Source organism: Moschus berezovskii, chromosome 17 (genome assembly GCF_049115385.1).
Source record: "Moschus berezovskii isolate FMDL1 chromosome 17, NW_MosBer_1.0, whole genome shotgun sequence".
Taxonomy (NCBI): domain Eukaryota; kingdom Metazoa; phylum Chordata; class Mammalia; order Artiodactyla; family Moschidae; genus Moschus; species Moschus berezovskii.
Genome location: NC_142476.1, coordinates 53,608,076 through 53,631,994, shown reverse-complemented (window position 1 = coordinate 53,631,994; position 23,919 = coordinate 53,608,076). Strand labels below are relative to the sequence as shown.

At 38.1% G+C, this 23,919-nt stretch overlaps 1 protein-coding gene across 1 annotated transcript in view; it reads left to right on the top strand.

Annotated features, from left to right (window-relative positions):
* Positions 1-11,143: 11,143 nt before the first annotated feature.
* Positions 11,144-23,919, top strand: part of MROH9 (maestro heat like repeat family member 9) — a 72,716-nt gene continuing 59,940 nt past the window's right edge. Inside the window, exons 1-4 of the mRNA XM_088844927.1 lie at positions 11,144-11,202; positions 15,655-15,790; positions 16,342-16,428; positions 18,814-18,918. Coding sequence (XP_088701053.1) covers positions 11,180-11,202; positions 15,655-15,790; positions 16,342-16,428; positions 18,814-18,918 — 351 coding nt within the window. The 5' untranslated portion in view covers positions 11,144-11,179. The remainder of the gene's footprint in view (positions 11,203-15,654; positions 15,791-16,341; positions 16,429-18,813; positions 18,919-23,919) is intronic.

The following is a 23,919-nucleotide window of genomic DNA, read 5'->3' as shown; positions in this document are numbered from 1 at the left end:
CTTTTTTGTATATTTTTTTCTGTATAGGCCATTACAGATTAACATTTTTTGTTTTTGGTCACACTGTACTGCATGTGAGATCTTAGTTTCCACACCTAGGATCATGCCCTCTGCAGTGGAAGTATGAGTCTTAAACTTTGGACCACCAGGGAAGTCCCCACTTTCAGAAAAATTTTGAATTGTACTTGTTAAATTTCTCCTAGAATTTCTTTTGGCATTTGATTAGAATTATACTAAATTGTATACCACCCTAATGGCAGAAAGTGAAGAGGAACTCAGAGCCTCTTGATGAAAGTGAAAGAGGAGAGTGAAAAAGTTGGCTTAAAACACAACATTCAAAAAACTAAGATCATGGCATCCAGTTCCATCATTTCATGGCAGATAGATGGGGAAAAAAATGAAAACAGTGACAGACTTTCTTTTCTTGTTCTCCAAAATCACTCAGGACAGTGATTGCAGTCATGAAATTAAAAAACATTTGCTCTTTGGAAGAAAAGCTATGACAAACCTAGACAGCATATTAAAAAGCAGAAACATCACTTTGCCAACAAAGGTCCATATAGTCAAAGCTCTGGTTTTACCAGTAGTCATGTATGGATGTGAGAGCTGGACCATAAAGAAGGCTGAGCACTGAAGTATTGATGCTTTCAAACTGCAGTGCTGGAGAAGACTCTTAAAGAGTTCCTTAGACAGCAAGGAAATCAAAGCAGTTAACTCTAAAGGAAATCAACCCTGAATATACATTGGAAGGACTTATGCTGAAATTGAAGTTCCAATTCTTTGGACACCTGATGAAAAGAAGTGGCTCTTTGGCAAAGACCCTGATGCTGGGAAAGATGGAGGGCAGGAGGAGAAGGGGGTGACAGAGGATGAAATGGTTGGATGGCTTCATCAACTCAATGGACATGAGTTTGAGCAAACTCTGGGAAATAGTGAAGGACAGGGAAGACTGGTGTGCTGCAGTCTATGGGGTCACAAAGAGTCATACATGACTTAGCAACTGAACAACTAAATTTATAGACTAGTTTATGGAGACATCATTTAAATTCTTATCATCAGGAACATGTTTTATTCTCTCATTTACTTGAATCTTCAGTAAAGTTTTTTCATGTATACCTTAAATATTTCTTAATAATTTATCCAGGGGCATTTTATATATGTATAGTTATTGAGTGTAGAATATATGATTTGTAAATATTTTCTCCCAGCACATTGACTTTTTTTCTTTTCCTTAATTGTGTCTTTATGAAAAGCAAAAATGTTTAGTATTGATCAAATCTAATTTTTCTTTTCTTTTGTTGACTGTGCTTTGGGGCTGTATCTAAGAAATTGCTGCCTACACCATAAGTGACAAAGATTTCCTCCTACATTTTCTTCTAAAGATTTTACAGTTGTAGCTCTTACACTTAGATCCATTCTCTATTTTGAGTTATTTTTGTTTAGGTGTGAGGTAGGAATATAAATTCATCTTTTTACATATACATATCCATTGTTTCATTCTTTTATTTTTAACATATAATCTCAAAGCATTGTTGCAGCAGAATGTGACCTGCACAATTTCTGTTCTGGGAACTTAGAGATTTGTGTGTGTGTTTGTGAAGTGGATATATGATCAATTTTAAATGGCTCTTTTTAGTTTTGTAAAAGTAGTATGCTTCCATCTTTTAAAATTATGCAATATAGATGAAATTTTAAAAATATAATAGTAAAAATAGCTATCATCAAGGATGATTCTAGCCATTTCCCAAGGTTGCAAATCATTTTTTTAAACAATAAAATTGAACGCATAACTTACATTTTTCTGGTATATAGTATAATCAATGAAAAATCTGATCATGATCTGATTCTGTAGCCTTAGTCATCTGTTTTATTTCTCTGGAAGCCTTTAAGATTTTTCTTCATCTTGGCTAAACTGAAATTTCCTAACAATAGTTTTAGATGTATTTTTTATTCAAGTATGTTAGGCACTTACTCATATTTCAGTCTCAAGATTCCAGCCCATTTATCTTTTAGAAACTATCTGGTATTATTTTTTGAAGAATTTATTTATTTATTTATTGGCTGTGCTGGGTTTTCATTGCTGCACAGGCTTTTCTCTAGTTGCAGCAAGCAGGGGCTACTCTCTAGTGTGTGGGCTTCTCATTGCGGGCTTCTCTTGTTGCAGGGCACAGAGTGCAGGGCGCATGGGCATTAGTAGTTGCAGCTCCTGGGCTCTAAAGTACAAGCTCAGTAATTGTGGATCGTGTGCTTATTTGCTCTCTGGCATGTAGGATCTTCCTGGACCAGGGATCGAACTCATGTCTCCTACACTGGCAGGCAGATCCTTCACCAATGAGCCATCAGGGAAGCCCCTATTCTTGTACTATTGTTTGGACAATTTTCTTCCTCAGGTTTTCTTGATTCTTTCCCCTGAGACTCCTATTAGATATTATACTGTAACATTTTAAGAAATCCCAAGATCTGGCTTTGATCTGAGCTGTGTGAAAACATACTGAAGAATCAACTCAGGACATAACCAAAGAGTTTCTCCTTATGGAGAGACTGAGGTGTGTGTGTTAGTGATTTGGCACATCGAATGTTCACTGACAGGACAATTTCAACAATGCTCTAGAGGGACTATGTGAGGAGAGATTAATGCCTTAGGTATTCATATAGTTAGAATGTAGCTCTTCCATTCTAAATGCTATTGTTGAATGTCTGTCCAAGAGTAACAGTAAAAAGAAATATGGAAGTTTTTTTAATTCCATGTATTAACATAATCACTGAGCTGCTGCTGCTGCTGCTGCGTTACTTCAGTCGTGTCCGACTCTGTGTGACCCCTTAGACGGAAGCCCACTAGGCTCCCCCATCCCTGGGATTCTCCAGGCAAGTACACTGGAGTGGGTTTCCATTTCCTTTTCCAATGTGCGAAAGTGAAAAGTGAAAGTGAAGTTGCTCAGTCGTGTCTGACCCTTAGCGACCCCACGGACTGTAGCCTACCAGGCTCCTCCATCCATGGGATTTTCTAGGCAAGAGTACTGGAGTGGCTTGCCATTGCCTTCTCCGAATCACTGAGCTAATGCCCTCTTATCTTGCCTTCAAGAAACATCAGACTACTTGCTGGAATGTTATGGTTCTCCATGGGTTACATTTGCTAAGTCAGTGTAGTTGCTGCTGCTAAGTCCAATTATCATATAACATTGACTGATGAGGATAATAATAAAGGATTTTTCTGCCCATTGAAGATTTATTCATTTAAAGAGGAACTTTTCAACACTAAATAGATAAACAGTTTGGTAATATGAGTTACCTAGAATTACTAATGTTCACAGATAACATGAATTTTGTCAAAGTGGAAAATAAAAGGCATCAGTTCAGGAAGTCCTAGATGGACTAGGTAAAGCTAAACTGAAATTGTTTCAAAATAAGTGCCTATTCTAGAGATCTTTCTAAAATGTGGGGATTAGGAAACAATATTTACATCACCAACTAGCTAAACCTTATTAATCATTTGGAAAAAAATGTGTTCTGCTTCCACAGATATCATGGAAGAGATGTCAAGAATGTTTATGTTATTACAATAATCCCTAATGACCTAACTCAGAGGTCTAACCTAGGTCTAAATTGGGGCTTTATTAGAGGAAGGGGTTATAAGGAGCCTTAGGATAATAAATAAGTCATCCTCTTGAACCGCTGAAGTTGATGTGAATATGATGACTTCATCACCTGTTCTGCTTAGGGTTTTTTATATTTATGTACTGATAATACTATGTATTACTAGTTCTGATGGTTTATACAATTATATTTTTGAAAAATGAGAGAGGAAGAAACCATTAAGTTTTATCAGCAGAATTCTCTCAGACATTGAAGTGGCTATATATGAATATAGGGCTCCAAAGTGGACAATCACCTAAAAGGTTTGGAAGGAAGTCATATTAAGACTTGGACTCAAGTACTGATACTATTGATACTAGGCAGTGATACTGGACATGTTAACTGGTTACGATGTCCATGTACACTTGAGCTTGAAAAAGTTCCTCTTTGACTGGCCCCAGTCAAACGTGGAAATCTTCACCTTTGGAAGTGAAGGAAGTGAGGGATATTTGGGAATCTGAAAAGGTTGTCTACTTTTACAGTCATGCTCTAACTTCTGAGATGCCTCAAGAAAGTATACTAGAGTGGCCATCAATAATGAGTTCAACAGAAATGTTCACTTGGAGTAGAGAAATCAAAGAAAGCACAAGGGGCAGAAATCCAACTGAGAAAAATGAGATAGAAAAAGGTATTATATAAGGTCTCTAGGCATAGAATATCAAGTTTCAATGAGTATTACTATGTCACACCAGAATCAATAAGTGACAAGTATTGTCCCCAGTATACATGGTTCTGAAATGGGAACAAATGAAATGGTTTTGTCACAATAACACATCTTGTTTTTGTTTTGTTTTGAGTGTCTCACTTGTTGACTTTGGTCTTTCTTGTAGAAAGGAAAAGCAATCTTTGACTAGTAGAATTTTTTTCTTTGTTTATTTGTATATAGCTTCATTTGTGTCTGAAGATAGCTGAGAACCTCAGCTCCAAATATAAAACTTGAGCTGAATACTCAGCATGATGAACTGCCAGTCTGGGCATCTACAGAAACCCTCCAGGTCTCCAGTAGTTTTCATGTCTCAAATCCAAAGGATAATTTTCTTGTATGACCTTTAAGCAGCATTTGATATTACTACCAGTCACTATGCATCTCTCTTTTTCTACTGCCAACATTCTAATCCTAGTCTATTATAATCTCTCTTTGATAACATTCTCTTGGCAACAACTTTATCTCATTCAATCAAGTCTCTACAAAGCAACCCTGTGGTCTTATCCCTCCTTATATTAAATGGCTCCCATTGGCCTTGTGGGCTTCCCTTGTGGCTCAGCTGTAACGAATCCATCTGCAATGTGGGAGACCTGGGTTCAATCCCTGGATTGGGAAGATCCCCTGAAGAAGGGAAAGGCTACCCACTCCAGTATTCTGCCCTGGAGAATTCCATGGACTCTATAGTCCATGGGGTCGCAGTCAGACACAACTGAGCGACTTTCACTGTTATTGGCCTTAGAGATGAGTACTAAATCCTTTAACTCACAAAAGGCCTCCCAGTAGGACCAGCTTCTATCCACCTTTTCTGGCCCCTTGACTTACCATTCTCCTTACTCTCTTTGCTCCATCCATATGGTTTCATTTTATGACCTCAATACAATGGTTCTCAATTCCAGCTTCATATTATTGGGTTGGCCAAAAAGTTCATTTGGGGTTTTGTGCCATCTTATGGAAAAACTCAGACGAAATTTTTGGCCAAACCGATAGAACTGTGTGTGGAGTTTTTAAATAACTGTTGTTGGAGCCACACCTTTGGAGACTTTGAATCACTTTTGTGGGGTGAAGTCTAGGCATTTTTATTTTTAGAAGGGATCCAAGTGATTTTAAGTTTCAGCCAGGGCTGAGAACCACATCTGTAATGCAAGAAATACTTTCTCAAGTCATCTTTAGACCCTAGTGTTTCTCTGTTTGAAAAACTCTTCCTCTAGCTCTCCTGACCCCTATAATCTCTAAGCTTAAGTCTAAAACTTCTTTAGAAAACAAATTTTCCTTGATATCCTCTGCTAGATTAGCTTCCCATAGTAATCCCTGTAATTCCTCTTTTGATCATGTACCAATTTCCTTTGTTTCAAGTTTACTTACCCATGAGATTATAGGCAAATACTATCTGTCTTGCACCCTGCTCTAGTCCCACTGCTTAACATAGTACCTAGCACATGGTTAAGCATAGTACCTAGCACATGGTTGGAGAAGGCAATGGCAAGCCACTCCAGTACTCTTGCCTAGAAAATCCCATGGACGGAGGAGCCTGGTAGGCTGCAGTCCGTGGGGTCGCTAAGGGTCGGACATGACTGAGCGACTTCACTTTCACTTTTCACTTTCACACATTGGAGAAGGAAATGGCAACCCACTCCAGTGTTCTTGCCTGGAGAATCCCAGGGACAGGGGAGCCTGGTGGGCTTCCATCTATGGGGTCACACAGAGTCGGACACGACTGAAGTGACTTAGCAGCAGCAGCACATGGTAGGTACTAAATAACTGTCTGATGGTCAACTAAAAATATCTGCATCCTGGGAATGCAATCTTACAGTAATATTAATGAACTATTCAGTTCTCTATTTTTCCATAGCAAGATGCTTGGTCAAAAGGGCAGATTTGTAAGGATGGCAAAAGCTTTTTGATGAGGGGAGTGTGTATTTGGGGTCCTAGCACAAGTCAAGCTATTAATATGTTGACACTAAAACCCTAAAATGTCTGGAGAATCGGTGAAGTATGACTTCTAGTAGGGTACAGAGATGAGAGTCCCACACCTCTCTGGAAAATAACTTTCTAAGGTAAGACAGTGGAAGCACAAAACTAGTTTAAATAGAATGCGTTTTAAAAAGGAGTGGGGCAGTTCTATGTAATATAACAGCATAGTAAATTTCTCTTGGGAATTTGTCCCACTGATCTTCCCCAGAGTTAAAGTCTGAAATGAATATAAGAACAAGTGAAAACTGAAAAAACTACAATACTGAGAGTACACAGTATAGTAACACTGGTTCTGGTGCTTTTTGCAGTAGTGAAAAATAATTTAATTGGATTGGGGAGTGGTTGTTTAGTCACTAAGTCGTATCTGACTCTTTGAGACCCCATGGACTGAAGCCCACCAGGCTCCTCTGTCCAAGGGATTTCCCAGGCAAGAACAATGGAGTAGGTTGCATTTCCTTCTCTGGGGATCTTCCTGACCCAGGGATCAAACTCGCATCTCCTGCTTGGCAGGTGGATTCTTTTCCTCTGAGCCACCTGGGTAGGGGGTGAATTTATTCTGTGTGTAGCCTTCGGCTCTCTTAGTATCTGGTCTTGGCAGGGTTGGTAGGGACACAAGAGCATCGGCAACAGTATCACTACCTTCAGTTCAGCACCAGCACAAGACGAAGAGGTAAGGGCATTGAATACTCATACCCTCAATTCACATGCCCATTTCCCTGAACTTTTGATATTTTGCTATTGTCAGAGAAAGGAGATGTTCTAGTGAGGTAGAGATGAAGGAAAAGGTACAGACTCACATACTATTCTAGAAGACCAAGTCCATGGCTCCCTTTGAACATTTCCAGGATAGTTTGTGAATTACCAGAGGGGAGTTCAAATTCCCTCAGGATAGTGATTATTGTGATAATACCCTGGCTAAGGTGGCATAAGAAACACACATAATATGTATATGATTTGAAACATCTGAGATTCAAGAAACTAGCCAAGTTGGCACAACTCCAATTTTTCTGGCCAAGAATGACAAGCGATAGTGAACAAAGATGTCAATGATATAAGATATATATAAAAAGCAGATGGATAGCTTAGAGAAGAAAACCAAAATAATAAATATGGAAGCTTAAGGCCCATAAGACTAGCTCTAAAATCCAGTGTTATGAAATACATTACGAAGTACACATTTCCAGGATTGTGACCATTTTGTCAATTATTATGGGTTTCCAATGAAGAGTCATAGTGATTAAAGAGTAATTGAAACTGATATAAAAGAGAACTTATCCATATAATAAAAGTTAAAGCAATTATTTTTGGGGGCTCCAAAATCACTTTGGATGCTGATTGCAGCCATGAAATTAAAAGACGCTTGCTCCTTGGAAGGAAAGTTATGACCAGCCTAGATAGCATATTAAAAAGCAGAGACATTACTTCGCCAACCAAGGTCCGTCTAGTCAAGGCTATGGTTTTTCCCGTGGTCATGTATGGATGTGAGAGTTGGACTGTGAAGAAAGCTGATCACCGAAGAATTGATGCTTTTGAACTGTGGTGTTGGAGAAGACTTTTGAGAGTCCCTTGGACTACAAGGAGATCCAACCAGTCCATTCTAAAAGAGATCAATCCTGGGTGTTCATTGGAAGGACTTATGCTAAAGCTGAAACTCCACTACTTTGGCCACCTCATGCGACGAGTTGACTCACTGGAAAAGAGTCTGATGCTAGGAGGGATTGGGGGTAGGAGGAGACGGGGACGGCAGAGAATGAGATGGCTGGATGGCATCACCGACTCGATGGACATGAATTTGAGTGAACTCCGGGAGTTGGTGATGGACAGGGAGGCCTGGCGTGCTGTGGTTCATGGGGTCGCAGAGTTGGACACGACTAAGCGACTGAACTGAACTGAACTGAAAGCTATAATGATAATTGTATCTCCCCAGAGGAAGCACTGAAGAATTTTTGCAAACACTGGTAAACATGTTATATATTCTGAATAACAAAAAGCCTAATTGGGAAAAGCAGAAATTCCTAGTTAAATTCTATAATTTCCTATACTGACACCATTGGAGAATCAGTTTGTATATGTTAGACAATCCTTATTGCTTATCAGTGTGTACACTGGCTTTTGGAATTAAGTAAGCATTATCAGTATATATAGCCCAGATGAAAGCACGCTTATAACAAGGAAGCAGTATTGCTATAAATCAGTGAATCCACAAGTAATATGATGCTAAAGTAATATGGGCAGAAGTTGAACAAATCTGGCTTCATGAAAAAGAGAGATGCTAGCTAACAGGGAAAGCAGGGGTCCACATTATTATAGATCAACTTAATGATGATTATTACTGCACAAGCAAGCAGGAGGATTAAAAAGGGCTTCTCAATTCTGACTGTACATCAAAACTTCTTTGAAGTTTTTTTTTTTTTTAATGTTGATTCCAGGTCTTGAATACAGGCTAATTATATCCAAATCTATGAAGGTGTGGTCCAGTATTCAAATCAGTATTTTTTAACCCCTTAATATACTGCCAGTGTTGAGAACCAGTGACTGAGATTTAAAGTGTCATATTTAATCTCCAAGGACTCAAGCTCAGTTAGAAAGTATTTTATAAGAAAATTTCCCACTGAGACAATACCGCCAGAGGATCATTACTTATATCAGGCAAAATGTTCAGTTAGTCATTGTCGAGAAATACAACTAGTGGATTTCTGGGCAAATGAAAGTGGTGACAAGGACAAAAATGTTTTTCCAAAATAAATGAATTACCATTATACTTCCATGTTACAGTGAGAGCTGTCTGCCATACAGAAGGTTCTATGCTCTCTAAGTAATAATAACGTGCAAAATGTTAATAAGTAGCATAGCAAAGACTTATTCTCTCAAGATTAAGTAAAATCATATTTGATGTTGTTAGAAATCAATACTAAATGTGAATATAAATATTTTAGAGAAAAGAAAGTAAGTCCTTGGCACCACTCAGTCTGAGCACAGCACAGAGAAGAGGTGTTAGACAACAATCAATGTAATTCCCAGAAAGGTCATGGCGGGATGCTTATCTCTAGTGGGAAGATGCTATTTTCTAGTTAAGATCCCCAATCAGGAAGTTTCTATGACTATTTCAGTTAGTTTGGGCTGGTTTAATACGAGACCAGAAAATGGGTGGGCTTCCCAGGTGGCTCAATGGTAAAGAATCTGCCTGCCAAGCAGTAGATGTGGGTTTGACCCCTGAGTTGGGAAGATCCCCTGGAGGAGGAAATGGCAACCCACTCCAGTATTCTACACCCACTTCAGTATTCTAGGAAAATCCCATGGACAAAGGAGCCTGGAGGGCTACAGTCCTTGGGATCGCAAAAGAGTTGGACATGACTAAGCACTAAACAACAACAGGAGAATGAATGGTTTAAACAACAGAAATTTATTTCTCACAATTCTGGATGCTGTGAAGTCCAAGACCAAAAAATGGCAGATTCATTATCTGGTGGGATTCCTCTTCCTGGTTTTCAGACAGCCATCCTTTCCTTGTATCCTTACTTGGTAGAGAGATAAATTGAAAGCAAGCTCTCTCTTAAAAAGGCTCTAATTCCTCAAAGAACTTATCCCTCATGACCTCATCCAAACCTAATCACCTCCAAAAGATCCTGCCTCCTAATATCATTACACTGGGGTTAACATTTCAATATAGTAATTTATCAAAATTCAAACACGCACCCCACAACGTGGACTTAATAGACAGGAATATAGTTCTATCCTTCAAGATTGCTCTTACACTCCACAGAGGCAGAACATAGATCCCACAGGGCACTCATTGCTGGAGTCAATGGAGCTGCACTGAGCAAAAGGAGAAGGGCTTTTGTAGGGTGAGAAGCAATCAGGGGCAGTCATTTGCCTATGCGTTAGAGAGGAAAAAAAAAAAAACTCTTTGAAAAATCATCATTATAAAGCAGTACCTAAAAGAAAGGGGCTTCCCAGGTGGCATAGTGGTAAAGAGACGTGTATTTGATCCCTGGGTTTGGCAAGGTCCCCTGGAGTATGAATTGGCAACCCACTGCAGTATTCTTGCCTGGAAAATTCCATGGAGAGAGAAGCCTGGTGGGCTACAGTCCATGGGGTCACAAAGAGTTAGATATGACCGAGCAACTATACACACATACATGTACCTAAAAGAGAATTCTGAGCTATTTCAGAAATACTGAGAATTTCTGTAAACAGTACTAATGGGCCTGATACAAGAAAGTGACGTTGCAACAGAGGCTTACATAAACAAGGATGAGATGCAGAGAAGAAAAGAGATTCTGTTCTATTAGTCCTTCTCTAGTTCTCCAACTTCTTGTATAAAAAACTGGAAATTCTTATTTGGATTCCACTGAATATCATATATAAGTTTAAATAGTTATATTAGACAGCTATATGTTGACCTGTACCTGGTTCTCATTCTATAGTGGTGTGAGTTTGGACATTCTTCAGTAGGGCCTAGCATAAACCACCTTGCCGGTATCTTCATAGACAGACTCCACAAGGAGTATACTGCACTTAACAGTGGTGTATAAAAGAGCACCTGGTAGAGAGCATTCCTAACAAAATTTTATCTGGAAATGCCAATTATATAGACAACTATGGTTGGCTACAAAAGACCAGGATTTAGTATCATGCATAGGTTTTAAATTATAATTTGTCTGGTCTCAACACTTTTATACAAGTTTGGGCTTATGTTTCAAGTCCAATTTGGCCTCTTTGGTCTCTGTAGAAGGCAGAATTACACATGGTGTTATGAGCCCCACAGATATATATCATCATTGATTCTTTTCCTTTTCCTGGTACTTGCAGGAGCAATCTGCTACCAGCCTATGGGACTCATACTCAGGTCTGATAAGTAATCAAGCCATGATCCTGGCCTTGAACTCCAGGTATAATAAGCTTTCATGCTCTCTTATTGGACTGGTTGAATATCTTTAAAATGTAATAGATACATATCAATAATGTGAAAGGTTACTCCAGGTTCCTCCACCCTAATTCAGCACCTATTCTTTCTGATGTTTATAAACCTTTCTATATTGCATAAATAGGCAGATAAATTACTATACAACTTTTCATTTTTACTTTGTCTTAATTTTAACTTTTCTGTAAGATCATATTTTCATTTTAATGGCAACAGAATATTTCCAAATCTGACATTTTCTAAACTAAATTTTATCAATACTGTGATGATCATCCTTGTACATAAAAAATTGTATCTGCTCTGAAAAACTTCTTTGAAATACCCATCTGAGAGTGAGGTTTCTGGTTTAAGTGATATGTGCGTGTGTGCATGTGTGTGCGTTAATCGCTAAGTCATGTCTGACTCTCTTACCACCCCATGGACTGTAGCCCTCCAGGCTCCTCTGTCCATAGTATTTCCCAGGAAAGAACATTGGGATGGGTTACCATTTCCTTCTCCAAAGGATCTTCCCAACCTAGAGACTGAACCCAAGTCTCATACATTGCAGGTGTATTTCTTTACCACAGAGCCACCAGGGAAGCCCTGATTTAAATGATAGGTAACCATAAAAACGCCCTGCTCTGGAGAGGATCTTCACTGGCCAATAGCTACAGCTGCTGCCTGTGTAGATTTGCCAACATGGTCTGTGAGGCCTCACTTCCTGCAGACTGCTCCCATCAATGACCCAGCATGGTAGGACAAATAACTCCAGTGGGTGCCAGTGGGTGACTTCAGCTTGAGAGATCCTCATCAGCCAGGCTGAACCCTCCTTGGAACTTGCTGTAATCCAAGACTCTTCCTACACTAATCCTTCTTCCTTCCTTCTCTGCTTCTTTTGGAAATCTCTTTTTCTTCTCTTAGACTTCTTAAAATCCTCTTTTAGCATCTGTTTCCCCTAAACCCAAAGTAATGCAAATGAGTTGAATTGTCTTAGAGCTTTTGATAGTGTCAATTTGTTCTCCAGAAGAACTGCACCTGTGTTTCATCAAAGCCTAGTCACCTGGAAGATATACATGCATATATACAAAGATACATATAGACAAGATTTGGCATATTGTATTATTTTACAGCGTTCATGGAAAGGCAGACTGTAGATTAGAATCCCCTTCTCTATATTTTAATTTTTTGGTCTACTTAAAGGTGTTAAAAATCTCCCACATACATAATGGTTTTCCTTTATTTTAAAAAAATTATTATAAATTTTGCTTTTCATATTTTGATCAAGTATTATTTGGTATATAAAGATTTACACATGTTATATCTTCATATATACCTGTATAATTTAACAATATAAATGAATTTTGTTACTATTAAACCCATGGACTTCCCAGGTTGCTCAGTGGTAAAGAATCTGCCTGCCAAGCAGGAGATGTGGATTCAATCCCTGGATTGATAAGAGCCTCTGGAGAAGGAAATGGCAACCCACCCCAGTATTCTTGCCTTAGAAATCCCATGGACAGAGGAACCTGGTGGGCTATAGTCCATGGGGTTACAAAATAGTAAGACACAACTTAGCAACTAAACAATAACAAAATTAAACCCATATAATATCTTCCTTCTTTTTTTTGACTAATTTAGTCTAATTATTTAGTTTCTACTCCCTTTTCACTTCTCTTTTAAATCTTTAAAATTGCCATTATACTTATTTCCCCTTATAATTTTTTTAAAATAATGTATTTATTTTGTTTATGCCCTTCACTTCTTTGGTTGTATTTTTAGCCCTTTCAAAATCTTAAGTTATATGCATAGTTTATTATTTTTGTCTCATTTTAAATAAGAAAAAAATGTTAATAATATTTAAATACTTCAAATATTCTAATTTTTAAAATAGATTTCTCATGGTGATTAAAGAATGAAATATATATGCTTTTATAGTTTGAAACTTTCTATGGCTAACTATTTGCAAAATATTTTTCAGCATTCTATGATTATTTAAAAAGATAATCCTTGTTATCTGATTTAGTATAATTGATTTATATCTCCTTATTAATTATATTAAAGATATTATCATTTGCAGATTTTTAATTTTTACCTACCACATACTAATAACTGAATGCTTAATTTTCTCCTATGTGCTTCTATTTCTCCTTATATTCTTAATAATTTAATAGTTTTTTATAAATTATATTTTAATAAATATGTTCAACAATTTTCAATTTTGTTTCTATGTGCTTGAGATTTTATGTTAATAACTATAACTTTTATCAATTTTATTAATTGTACATATCTCTTGTAATACTTTTTTATTTGAATTAATCATACAGCATATTGATATAGCCCTCCTGATTTATTTCTGATCATGTTTTATATAATAGTCCCATGCTTTAATCAAGAGGCATCTACTTTCTTTTATTCAACTGTGATTCTTGAAATTATACTTGCAAAATTTTCATTTTCTAATATTATATAATACCTATTGCTCTATAATGAGAAGAAATAAAACATTTTCAAGAAAAATTTTTAGTATATTTGGTTTACCACTAATTCTCACTTCACTCCAATATCAGAAACAAGTATTTAGCTCAAAAATTTTTAAAAAGTATACAGTAATTTGTGAGAGATATTTATTGTTTCTTCTCACATGTATTTCTATACCATATTGTTATATATCTTAGAATATAAGAAAAGTTTTGCAGTTCTCAAGACTAAGATGTCTCTGGCTATAAAACACACTAGTAATTTAATAACTGCTCTTTTGAAAACAAATTACATATAGGCCTAAAAAGTGTAGTTGCTGATAATTGCCTATGTTGACCCATATGTTTTTGCTGGTCTTTCTTTAGTATCACCAGTGTCTGACCCTCAACCTTCTTCACACTTAAAATGGGAAATTCTTAGTCCATGAGCAGCTGTGAATGGCATCGGAGCATCACGTGTGTGTTTAGTGTGCTTAGTCACTCAGTTGTGTCTCATGCTTTCCGACCCCACGGACTCCAGCCCACCAGGCTCCTCTGTCCATGGGGATTCTCCAGCCAAGACTACTAGAGTAGGTTGCTATGCCCTCCTCCAGGGATCTTCCCAACCCATGGTCTGAATCCTGGTCTCTCACATTAAGGCAGATTCTTTACTGTCTGAACTACCAGGGAAGACCAAGAATACTGGAGTGGGTAGCCTATCCCTTCTCCAGGGTATCTTCCCAACCCAGGAATCAAACCGGGTCTCCTGCATTGCAAGCGGATTCTTTACCAGCTGAGCTACCAGGGGAGCATCATGCTACTTTCCTAATGCTTGTTCATCATATGGACCATTTTAGCATTTTTAGAGCTGGCAATATGATTTCAAAGTACAAGACGATTTTCTATTTTATCAAAATATTAATTTTTCATTTTCCTAAACCAAATCATACATCCCTAGAATCCTACCACTGAAAAAAACCACTGGAACATTTTGATAGGTAACACACTTTTATTTGTTCAGAGTCTGAAAATCCACTGGAGTCCATCAAAAAGTCAAATCAATCTTCCTAAGATTTAAAAAATTATCTACTATGTTCCAGGAGATTCCATTTCAAACAATGGATAGCAGATATTTAGATCTTCTTGTCCAGTAGAGGAAAATGATTCTGAGTTCAGCACAAGATTTCCTACCTTTACCAACTATATTACCATCTTGTAAAAAAAAAAATAATTATTTCTACTTTAAAAAATCAGGAGGCACCATTATTCAGATCACACTTATCAAAGGAAAACTAGCTGTGTCACAACTTATCTTTTTAACTGTTGATGGGAAGGTTTCTTTGGCCATCTACTGGAAGATGTAGCTCAATATCAGAAGTGTTACATGTGAGAAACACAGTATCATGGATTAGATAAAATGTGGCAGTGATATATTTCAACTACCTAAATTTTAGCATGGCTTGATGAGTTGACTCACTGGAAAAGACTCTGATGCTGGGAAGGATTGGGGGCGGGAGGAGAAGGGGACGACAGAGAATGAGACGGCTGGATGGCATCACCGACTCTATGGACATGAGTTTGAGTGAACTCCGGGAGTTAGTGATGGACAGGGAGGCCTGGCGTGCTGTGATTCATGGGGTCGCAAAGAGTCGGACACGACTGAGCGACTGAACTGAACTGAACTGAACTGAGGAGCTTAGCTGGGAAATAACCACCCTATAAAGTATTATGTCTATGGAGGAATATATTCTGAATTCTAAATAACTGATTACAAATTATTTTTTACCAAAAAATGATTCCTTCATATTTAAATCACCATAATAATTTTAGAGTAATATTTAAAATTCACACATTATATAAAGCCAATAGTTTGGCCTCATGTTCTAGTATACTATCTCTTAAACTAAGAAAAGGCCACTAAATTTAGCTTACATCTGTTCTTTCTTTAATTTAGTAATTATACCTTTTTTTTTTTTTTTGGTCAGCTTCGTGGATCCTGCATTGCAGTTTGAAACTCAGTTGAAGATAATAAAGTCATCTTTTAAAATGGCATTTGGTGTCACAAATCTTGATGAAGTGAGGGAAATTGGGATGAATGAAGATGACGAAGATGACCTAGAAGTAAGACTTTGCTTCCTTTAATCATGATGAGACGTCTTTATGCACAGCAATCCCACAGGGTGTCTGCCCACAAATTGTAATCTATGTTCTTCACTCTTTTTGGATATAATAGGTAAATAGCATATTCCAGCACTAATCTCTTTTCCTGGACTCCCGGTGAACTCTACAATCCCTGGGGTGTAAGGAATTGTATAGAATTTATAGGAACAAATGGGTGAAGAGATTTTGGTTAATTTGTTTAGCAAGTGCAGCAAGTTTACTGGCAAGTGCTTCAAAGAAGTAAATAGGAGCCAAGAAAAGTGCAGGTAGGGAGACTTCTGTAGTAAGATCAGTAACAGCCATGGTTTTTACTTCTCAGTCTTGACACACAGTTCACTTGTCCTACAAGGTATTAAAGCAATTCATGGCATGTTATATTGAATGAGGTCTCACCTCCATAGCTACATCTCTGCTTTTTTTTTTTTTTTTTACCTTCAATATATGGGGAGAACTAAGGACCCAGGATTGCATAACTACTGGCTGGCTGATTGTCTAACTTCCTTGTTTTTCAGAATTTATACCGAACTATTTTAAACATATTTGAGGACACTCTTCTGATCTTAGTGTCTAAAGATGTGTACAAACTGCAGATCTTAAAGGTAAAGGGAAAATAAATGGTTTTGTTTTCTTGTCATAAAGCTAAAGAGTATACTATATTGTTGTTGTTTAGTCCCTAAGTCATGTCCAACTCTTTCGCAAACCCATGGGCTGTAATATTCTAGCCTCCTCTGTCCTTGGGACTTTTCCAGGCAAGAATACTGGAGTCGGTTGCCATTTCCTCCTCCAGGGGATCTTCTCAACCCAGGGATTGAACTTGTGTCTCCTGCATTGACAGGAAGGTTCTTTACCACTAAGCCACCAGGGAAGCCCACACTATATTTTACTTTTTACCATTTGCCATACTTACATCTCCTTCAAGTATCTGGCAGCTGAAAGATTTTCTTTACCTTTCAGAATGTGTCATTATCTCCCAAATGAAATCCCTTCCTTTTATTTGAACCACAGAGACAAAATTTTAAGAATTCAATTTTGGGAGTACGGCAACAACAGACACTTAAGAAGTCGAGTATTATGTGGTAACGTAAGTGTGAACACAGTATAGGGTAGCAGGACACACAATGATTGGTCTAAACCATCTTCAGGTCCATGGAACAGTTAGCCATATTTTGATAATGTTTATATGCATATTCTTCCCTCACATCTCTGGGACTAGAGAATTCCATGGGCATCCTATCTTCATGGATCCCATGGTATCAAGGAAGGTCTAATAAACATCCATAATCCCAATTTTCATATCCAAGACTTCGATATATTTTTAATGTGCCAGCCGGAGACAGAGACTTATCCGGACATATTATGATTTTCAATTTTGCATTTTTAACATGATAGCATCTGGAGGCAGCTGTCTGGAAATACTGAGAAACTAGATTGATGGGTTTTACAAATCATAAAATACATTCAAGGAAAGAAGTAGAATTGACATCTATGAAGATAAGGAGAAATGTGAAAGATAATAAAATATACAGGTGTAATTTGTGCCTGATTTTAGTCATATGTTTTCCATGTACTTTAAGGTGGCTATTGAAATTGAAAGGTAAAGCCAAGGGTTTCCTTGGTGGCTCAGAATGCTGGGGAGTCTGCCTGCAATGCAGGAGATGTGGGTTCGATCCCTGGATCAGGAAGGTCCCCTGGAGAAGGGAATGGCTATCCACTCTAGTATTCTTGCCTGGAGAATTCTATGGACAGAGGAGCCTAGTGGGCTACAGTTCATGGGGTTTTAAAGAGTTGGACACAATTGAGTGACTAACACTTTCACAACACTCCCATGTAGACTCTTTCAAGCACCCTATGCTGCTTATTGAGCATTTACTCTATGTCAGGCACTAAGCTGAACACTTAATAAATGGGTTATTTAATTTAATCCTTAAAATAGCCCTATGAGAAAATTAAAATTATCTCTCCCATTTTGCAGATAAGGAAATGGAAGCTGAGAGAGGAGCAATAATATGTGGGGATCTAATGAGTGGAGGCGCTACTATAACTTGGGAGTCTGTTACTTGACTGTCTTATTCTTAAACCTACCACATCTAGACACTCCCCTGATCCTCAAAAAGAGCTGAACCTCACTCCTGGAGAAGGAAGAGGCTGAGATTTAAAGACTCTACATTCCTAGGAAATAAACTTCAGAACAGTTTTATGGGAGCAAGTGAAAGGGAAGAGATTTAGCCAACCATTGGCATAAATACTAAGGACTCCAACAATCAGTCTTAAGAAGGTCCACTAATGGTGGTTAACATGTGAGGCACATGCAGTCTTATTCCTTTCCCAAGGTTATACCTATGTGCTTGCACCTGAGGATTTAGAACAAAGAGTCAGAAGCCACAGAAAGACAGACCAAATTTAGCAATGAATCAAAATTAACAAGAACTTTCTCACTGAGCTGCCTCCAGGAATATATTCTATACCATGAGACAGAAAATATCTGTATCATGAACTTGCAGAAGAAATTCTGGAATAAAATGACATTTCAGGATCAGATAACATTGTGATTCTTTTTTAAAACTGAAAATCAAATCCTATGGTTTAACAGAGAGGATTAACATGCACTTTAAAATAAGAGGAGAAGCAGTTGATGATAATCCTGTTTACCGTGATAATCATGGTAATCCTAATAACCTATGCTGAACTTTTCATGATGTCTGCCAAAGTGATTGTTAATAGTGGATATTAGTAAATACGTGTTGGATAGAGTTAAATAAAACAAAACCCAAGTGTACTACTATGGCAGATGAAGTACTATACTATTATAGATAGTAGTATACAAGCTCATTGTCATACTTTTTAAATACATATAGAATAGGTTTGAAATCACTGGGAGATCATGGGGAATCTTGACTTTGTAAAGGTGATGATCTGAGCAGAAGAAAGGAACTCGTGGAAACAGAAACACCACGGTTCTAGGATGGTTCTTGTGTTTTCAACAGGAAATGGCTGTATGGATGAATGAAGATAATTCGTACATGCAGGAGGAAGCCATGGTGGTGATCAGCAGAGTGCTAAGCTTTGCAGCCAGGAAAGTCAGAGGATCTGTAAGTCACAGGGACTGCTCCTTTGCCACCTGCTCCTAAAGACTGCGCTTCTGCAGTATTTTCCTTTGTTCTGCAGTGTTTCCTGAACGCCACCAGGTGGAAGCACAACAGCATTTTCCAGATGGTGGGAACTATAATAGCCTCATTCAGCTTATCTCAGTCTTGGAAACAAACCTTTACTAACTTAACATTCTCTTTAAATAATGTCTTCTAAAGATAATCATTATTATTTTAGTCACTCAGTCATATCCGGCTCTTTGCAACCCATGGATGATAGCCTCTGTCCACAGAATTCTCCAGGCAAGAATACTGGAGTGGGTTCCCATTCCCTTCTCCAGGGGTCTTCCTGATCCAGGAATTGAACCCAGGCCTCCCACGTTGCAGGCAGATTCTTTACCATCAGAGCCATCTTTGAGGCACAGGAAGATCCAATTTTAAAAGATAATTAAGTCAGTGAAATTAATGGAGGTGAGGGGACAAATACATACAATGGGCAAAAATATTAACAAATTAAAAGCTAAACTTCCCATAGGCAAGGTCTGTGTATATCTATATCTGACACAGTGTAAATAATAAAGGAAGATTTGTCTGCCATTCTCTAACTAAATATAACTACCCATTCTGTTCTCAGGTTCTGGCCATTCATTGGATAAAAATATTTTCTTCATAAATTACTACAGCCTGTGTCTTCCGGACTCTCAGAGGCCCTTGTCCTATTGAACAATACTTTCATTTGTATTCTATCAGAAATACATTTTAAAATGGTATTCCTTTTACATGACCTGTGTGCCCATCAGGATGAAGAAATGGCTCCACTTCAAAGAATATTTGTCCTTTCGATTAAACTGTTTTCAAACAGGTGAAGACATGTGAGCTGAACATGTCATCTTATCTCATCAACAGAGATTTTTTCCTAGATTTGTTCCTTTGGCATATCAGTATTCAAAATACAGGTGAAAGATTTCCAATCGAAGCTAACAGCTTGCCCACATGTCGATGTCCACTCCCTCCACAAAATGATAGTAATAAAATGCGTTAAATGTATAAAGCTACAGCAACAAAGAGAATTAGTAAAGGGATCTCAGTGGGCTAGTGAGGTCAGCAAACTTCTGGATGACAGAATAGATAGAAGATGGTAAATGATAAAGTCTGGCAGGAGAAGCTGAAAGACAGGGGCACGTGAACATCAGGATGGAGGATGGCTGAAAAGGGAGGTTGTTTGCCCTATGGACCCTGGAGAGTCTGAAGCTATGGAAACCCAAGTAACGATGAAGGGTGGGAGGCAGAGGAAACCTGAAAATGTGCTAACTCACTGAAAAGACTCACCCCATACAGAAGGATCTACATTGCTTCCCATCCTCCTTTACACATACACTATTCCACAGGGAAGTGAATCCATTGGTAGACAAAATGTGAGGACTTATTTCTCAAAACAATTGCAAATTCCCTGAGAAAATCATCTTGGTTCTGTTGTTTAGACATACTTCAGCATGACCCCAGAGTCCCCATTCAGCTACTCTAAAGCCAAGTCGACCTGTTGACAAGCCTTGCTCACATACAAAATCCCACCAGTGACATCACATTCTTAAATATGACTAGACAACTAAGACTTGCCAGGCATTTGAGAAAACCCTCCAAATACGATTCAGTTCAGTTCAGTTGCTCAGTCATGTCCGACTCTTTGCGACCCCATGAATCACAGCATGCCAGGCCTCCCTGTCCATCACCAACTCCCGGTAGCCCCAGATAAATAAAGAGTACAAAATGATTATCAAAAATAGATAATTTGGGGTACAGATGAGTATTTAGTCTCAAAAGGAGTAAAGAGGAAATATTTATATGCCAAAAGGAAACAACAAAAAGTGAATATGGCCTCTGTACTGATTCATCAAGCAGGAATAGATAGGCAATGACCCAAACTGATGTGAGAACCAAAGTGGAAGTCCATTGTTTAGAGAAGGATAAGAAGCAGCTAAATGACTGAGTTAAGTGTTTGCCTTTGGAAGTTAACACTTAAAACTCATAATTCTTATAAGGAATGGAGAGGCCAGAGGTATACAAAAGAAGGAATCCAGTAAGAAAGCACCAGAAAACTAAGCAAGAGCACTTAGGGACAGAAACAGAGAAGCTATATTTCTCCAGATCTTAACTCTTTCCTACTTTCAGCACTTTATATAGATTTTCTTTAAAAAAAACCACAAAAACAGAGTTATACTGTATTAAAAATTCCTAAGTCTTGTGTTTGAAAAGGTGTGACTGAGGTTGGTAGACTTCTGAAGGGACCTGTGCAGGGCATAATCAGTGTGCCCCAAGGTTCAAACAACCTTACTCTTCTCTTGGCCCATACTAGGTCATGTCTCCCCTCCACCTCAAACATGCAATGCAGTCTAGACATGGCCACACCTACCCTGCTAGAGACACACATCTAGAAAGACACCATCTGGCATCAGCAGCAGCTTCCTTTACAAAGACACCTGCTCAGAGTTATACATACACAAGTTCATGAGAAGGGATAATCAGAGAGAATGCTCAAGGCAAAAAACTATACATAAAAAAGTCTAGGGCCAATCCCCTGTAAATGCTCCCCAGCTCCAATGAGATAAGCTGTAAGACATACTCACCTGGTTCTAGGTACTTTTGCTATAAGCATCTTTGCCATAGATATCTTGGTAGTGTAACGAATTGGCCATGAGGCAATTTTTTTTTCATAAAAAAATAATGAAAAATAAAAGGAGGACATTGAAAAGGTCATTATGAAACTTGAAAATTTAATAACAAAATTTAAAAGACTTTCTTGAGAAATGATATTTAAATACATTTAAAATGTGTGTAAATTTGTGTCAATCCTGCCCCTGCAAAAAAATGGATTTTATTTTGTGGATGGTACTTAAGCACTTGTCTTTGAAGGTTTTCATTTATAGTATAGGTTTTTTGCTTGTTGATTCATCTCCTCATTCAGCACAGCAGTTTTCCTCATTTTTTTTTTTTTTGCCAAAATGTCTTCTTTCATTAAAAGAGGCATTGTTTTCTGAGTATTAGAATGCATATTTGTAACTGAGCTTTATACTGTGTCATAAAAACCTCTTTCCTGTTTTTTGTTCTTAGCATCTTACCTCATGTCTGTTCAAGACATTCCAACATTCTACAGGAAATGTAGGTTAACCTCTGAGTCTTTGAGACTCTTAACCTCTTTTTCCTTCAGTGTATCATATTTCAAATTAAGAAACCAACTCTTGGGGCAAATCATTGTCATCTCTCAGCTCAATAAAGCCATCAATAAATGGGCTAACTGAAAGAAAGTCTGACTCATTTCAACCAGTTGAAACCAAAGTGTCAGACCAAACTGTCAACTAATTATTTTATCTTTCACAGCAAATTTGCCTTATCACCAATTAGTCATGTGTTAAAATGTTTGCAGCAGAAATGTATGTGGCACAGATTTTTATGGTAGAGAAGCTTGTGGCAAAAATACTAGACACATACTCATATTCCTCCATTACCCCCAATAGAGAAAAAGAGCACCTTGCCCTTTTTTCTTAAACCTATAACATAATTGCAGTTCTGAAAATCTTGCCATTCAATGGAAAAAGAAACTTGGAATGCAAACCAAAAGAGGAGAATACCTAGTGGAAATAAAAGGTTTCTTCCTAGGGCCTAAACTGTGAGCTCTACTGTCTGCTTGTAGATTCTCCTAAATCGTGCGCTGGGGCTTGTCCAACTCTTTGCCACCCCATGGACTGTAGCCCACCAGGCTCCTCTGTCCATGGAATTTCCCAGGCAAGAATACTGGAGTGGGTTGCCATTTCCTACGGCAGGGGATCTTCCCAACCCACGTATCGAACCTGCGTCTCCTGCATTGACAGATGAATTCTCTACCACTGAGCCACTTAAGGATGGGGGGAGCCCCAGGTAGTATAGGCAGAAAGAATCCAAGGCAGAAAGAATCCAAGGAAGACATCCACAGAAGCAAGAGATTATCTTCCCTTCTATTTAGACCATCACTCCCAGCATTCTAACTTGGTTATACCCTTGGCACATGACCTAGGTCACCTCATGTTTTTTCAGGAGTGACTCCATATAAGTGTGTGTGTGTGCTGTGTGTTTGTGAAAGTGCGTAAGACTTAGATAGATGTGAGTGAGTCAAGCAACAAGAGAAGGTATATGAGATAAGGGTATATGAGAGTAATACAAAGAAGGAGATACCACCAACTCATTCATCAAAACATCTATCTAGGAAAAGTAATAATTTGTCGTAGAGACAAGAAGACTCTGCAGGCCCACTAGTTGAGCAAACCTACATGTGGGCAGAGTCCTAATTGTTTAAAAAAATTGGTAATATTACTCACACCTTCAGAAAAGCAAAATGTCTCTTCCATCTCTTCTTCTACATGTCTGCTTCCCCTCTATTTACATCTTATCTGACCAAACAAATCAGTCTAGATGAAAACCTAAATATTCGAGAAGCCTATTTGAGAAGCCACAAGGAAGTTGTGTGTGTATGGGGTTGGGGGGAAGGTGGGAGGAGAGATACATACATGTTCTGAGAGTAGCTTTGATACCAGAAGCAAACGTACTGAGCTAAAAAAAAAATTAATTTCCCTGGAAAGAATTAGGTCTATTGTAGGAAGAAAAGTCACACTTCTCCAGTGACTCACAGAGTCATCTGAAGTGTTTCATACATGGAGAAGGAGCATGAAAGTTTTTGGACATTCGCTCCCCTACCCAGTATCCTAAGAATTTGCTACCTACAAATAGGTACCTACTTTATGGAATAGAAACTAACATTAGGTGGACTCTCTAGTATTTCCAAGCACTTTGCTAGGAATTTTCCTTTTTGTCATAAATGTTACCCCCTTAGTTCCCACAATAATGTTACAAGGTAGTATTTGTTACATGCATTTAATAGAGAAGAAAATTGACACTTAGTAACAGAGCAAGGATTTTAATACATATTTTGTGTATTCTGACAGTCAACTGTAACCACAGACAGATACAGTAAGC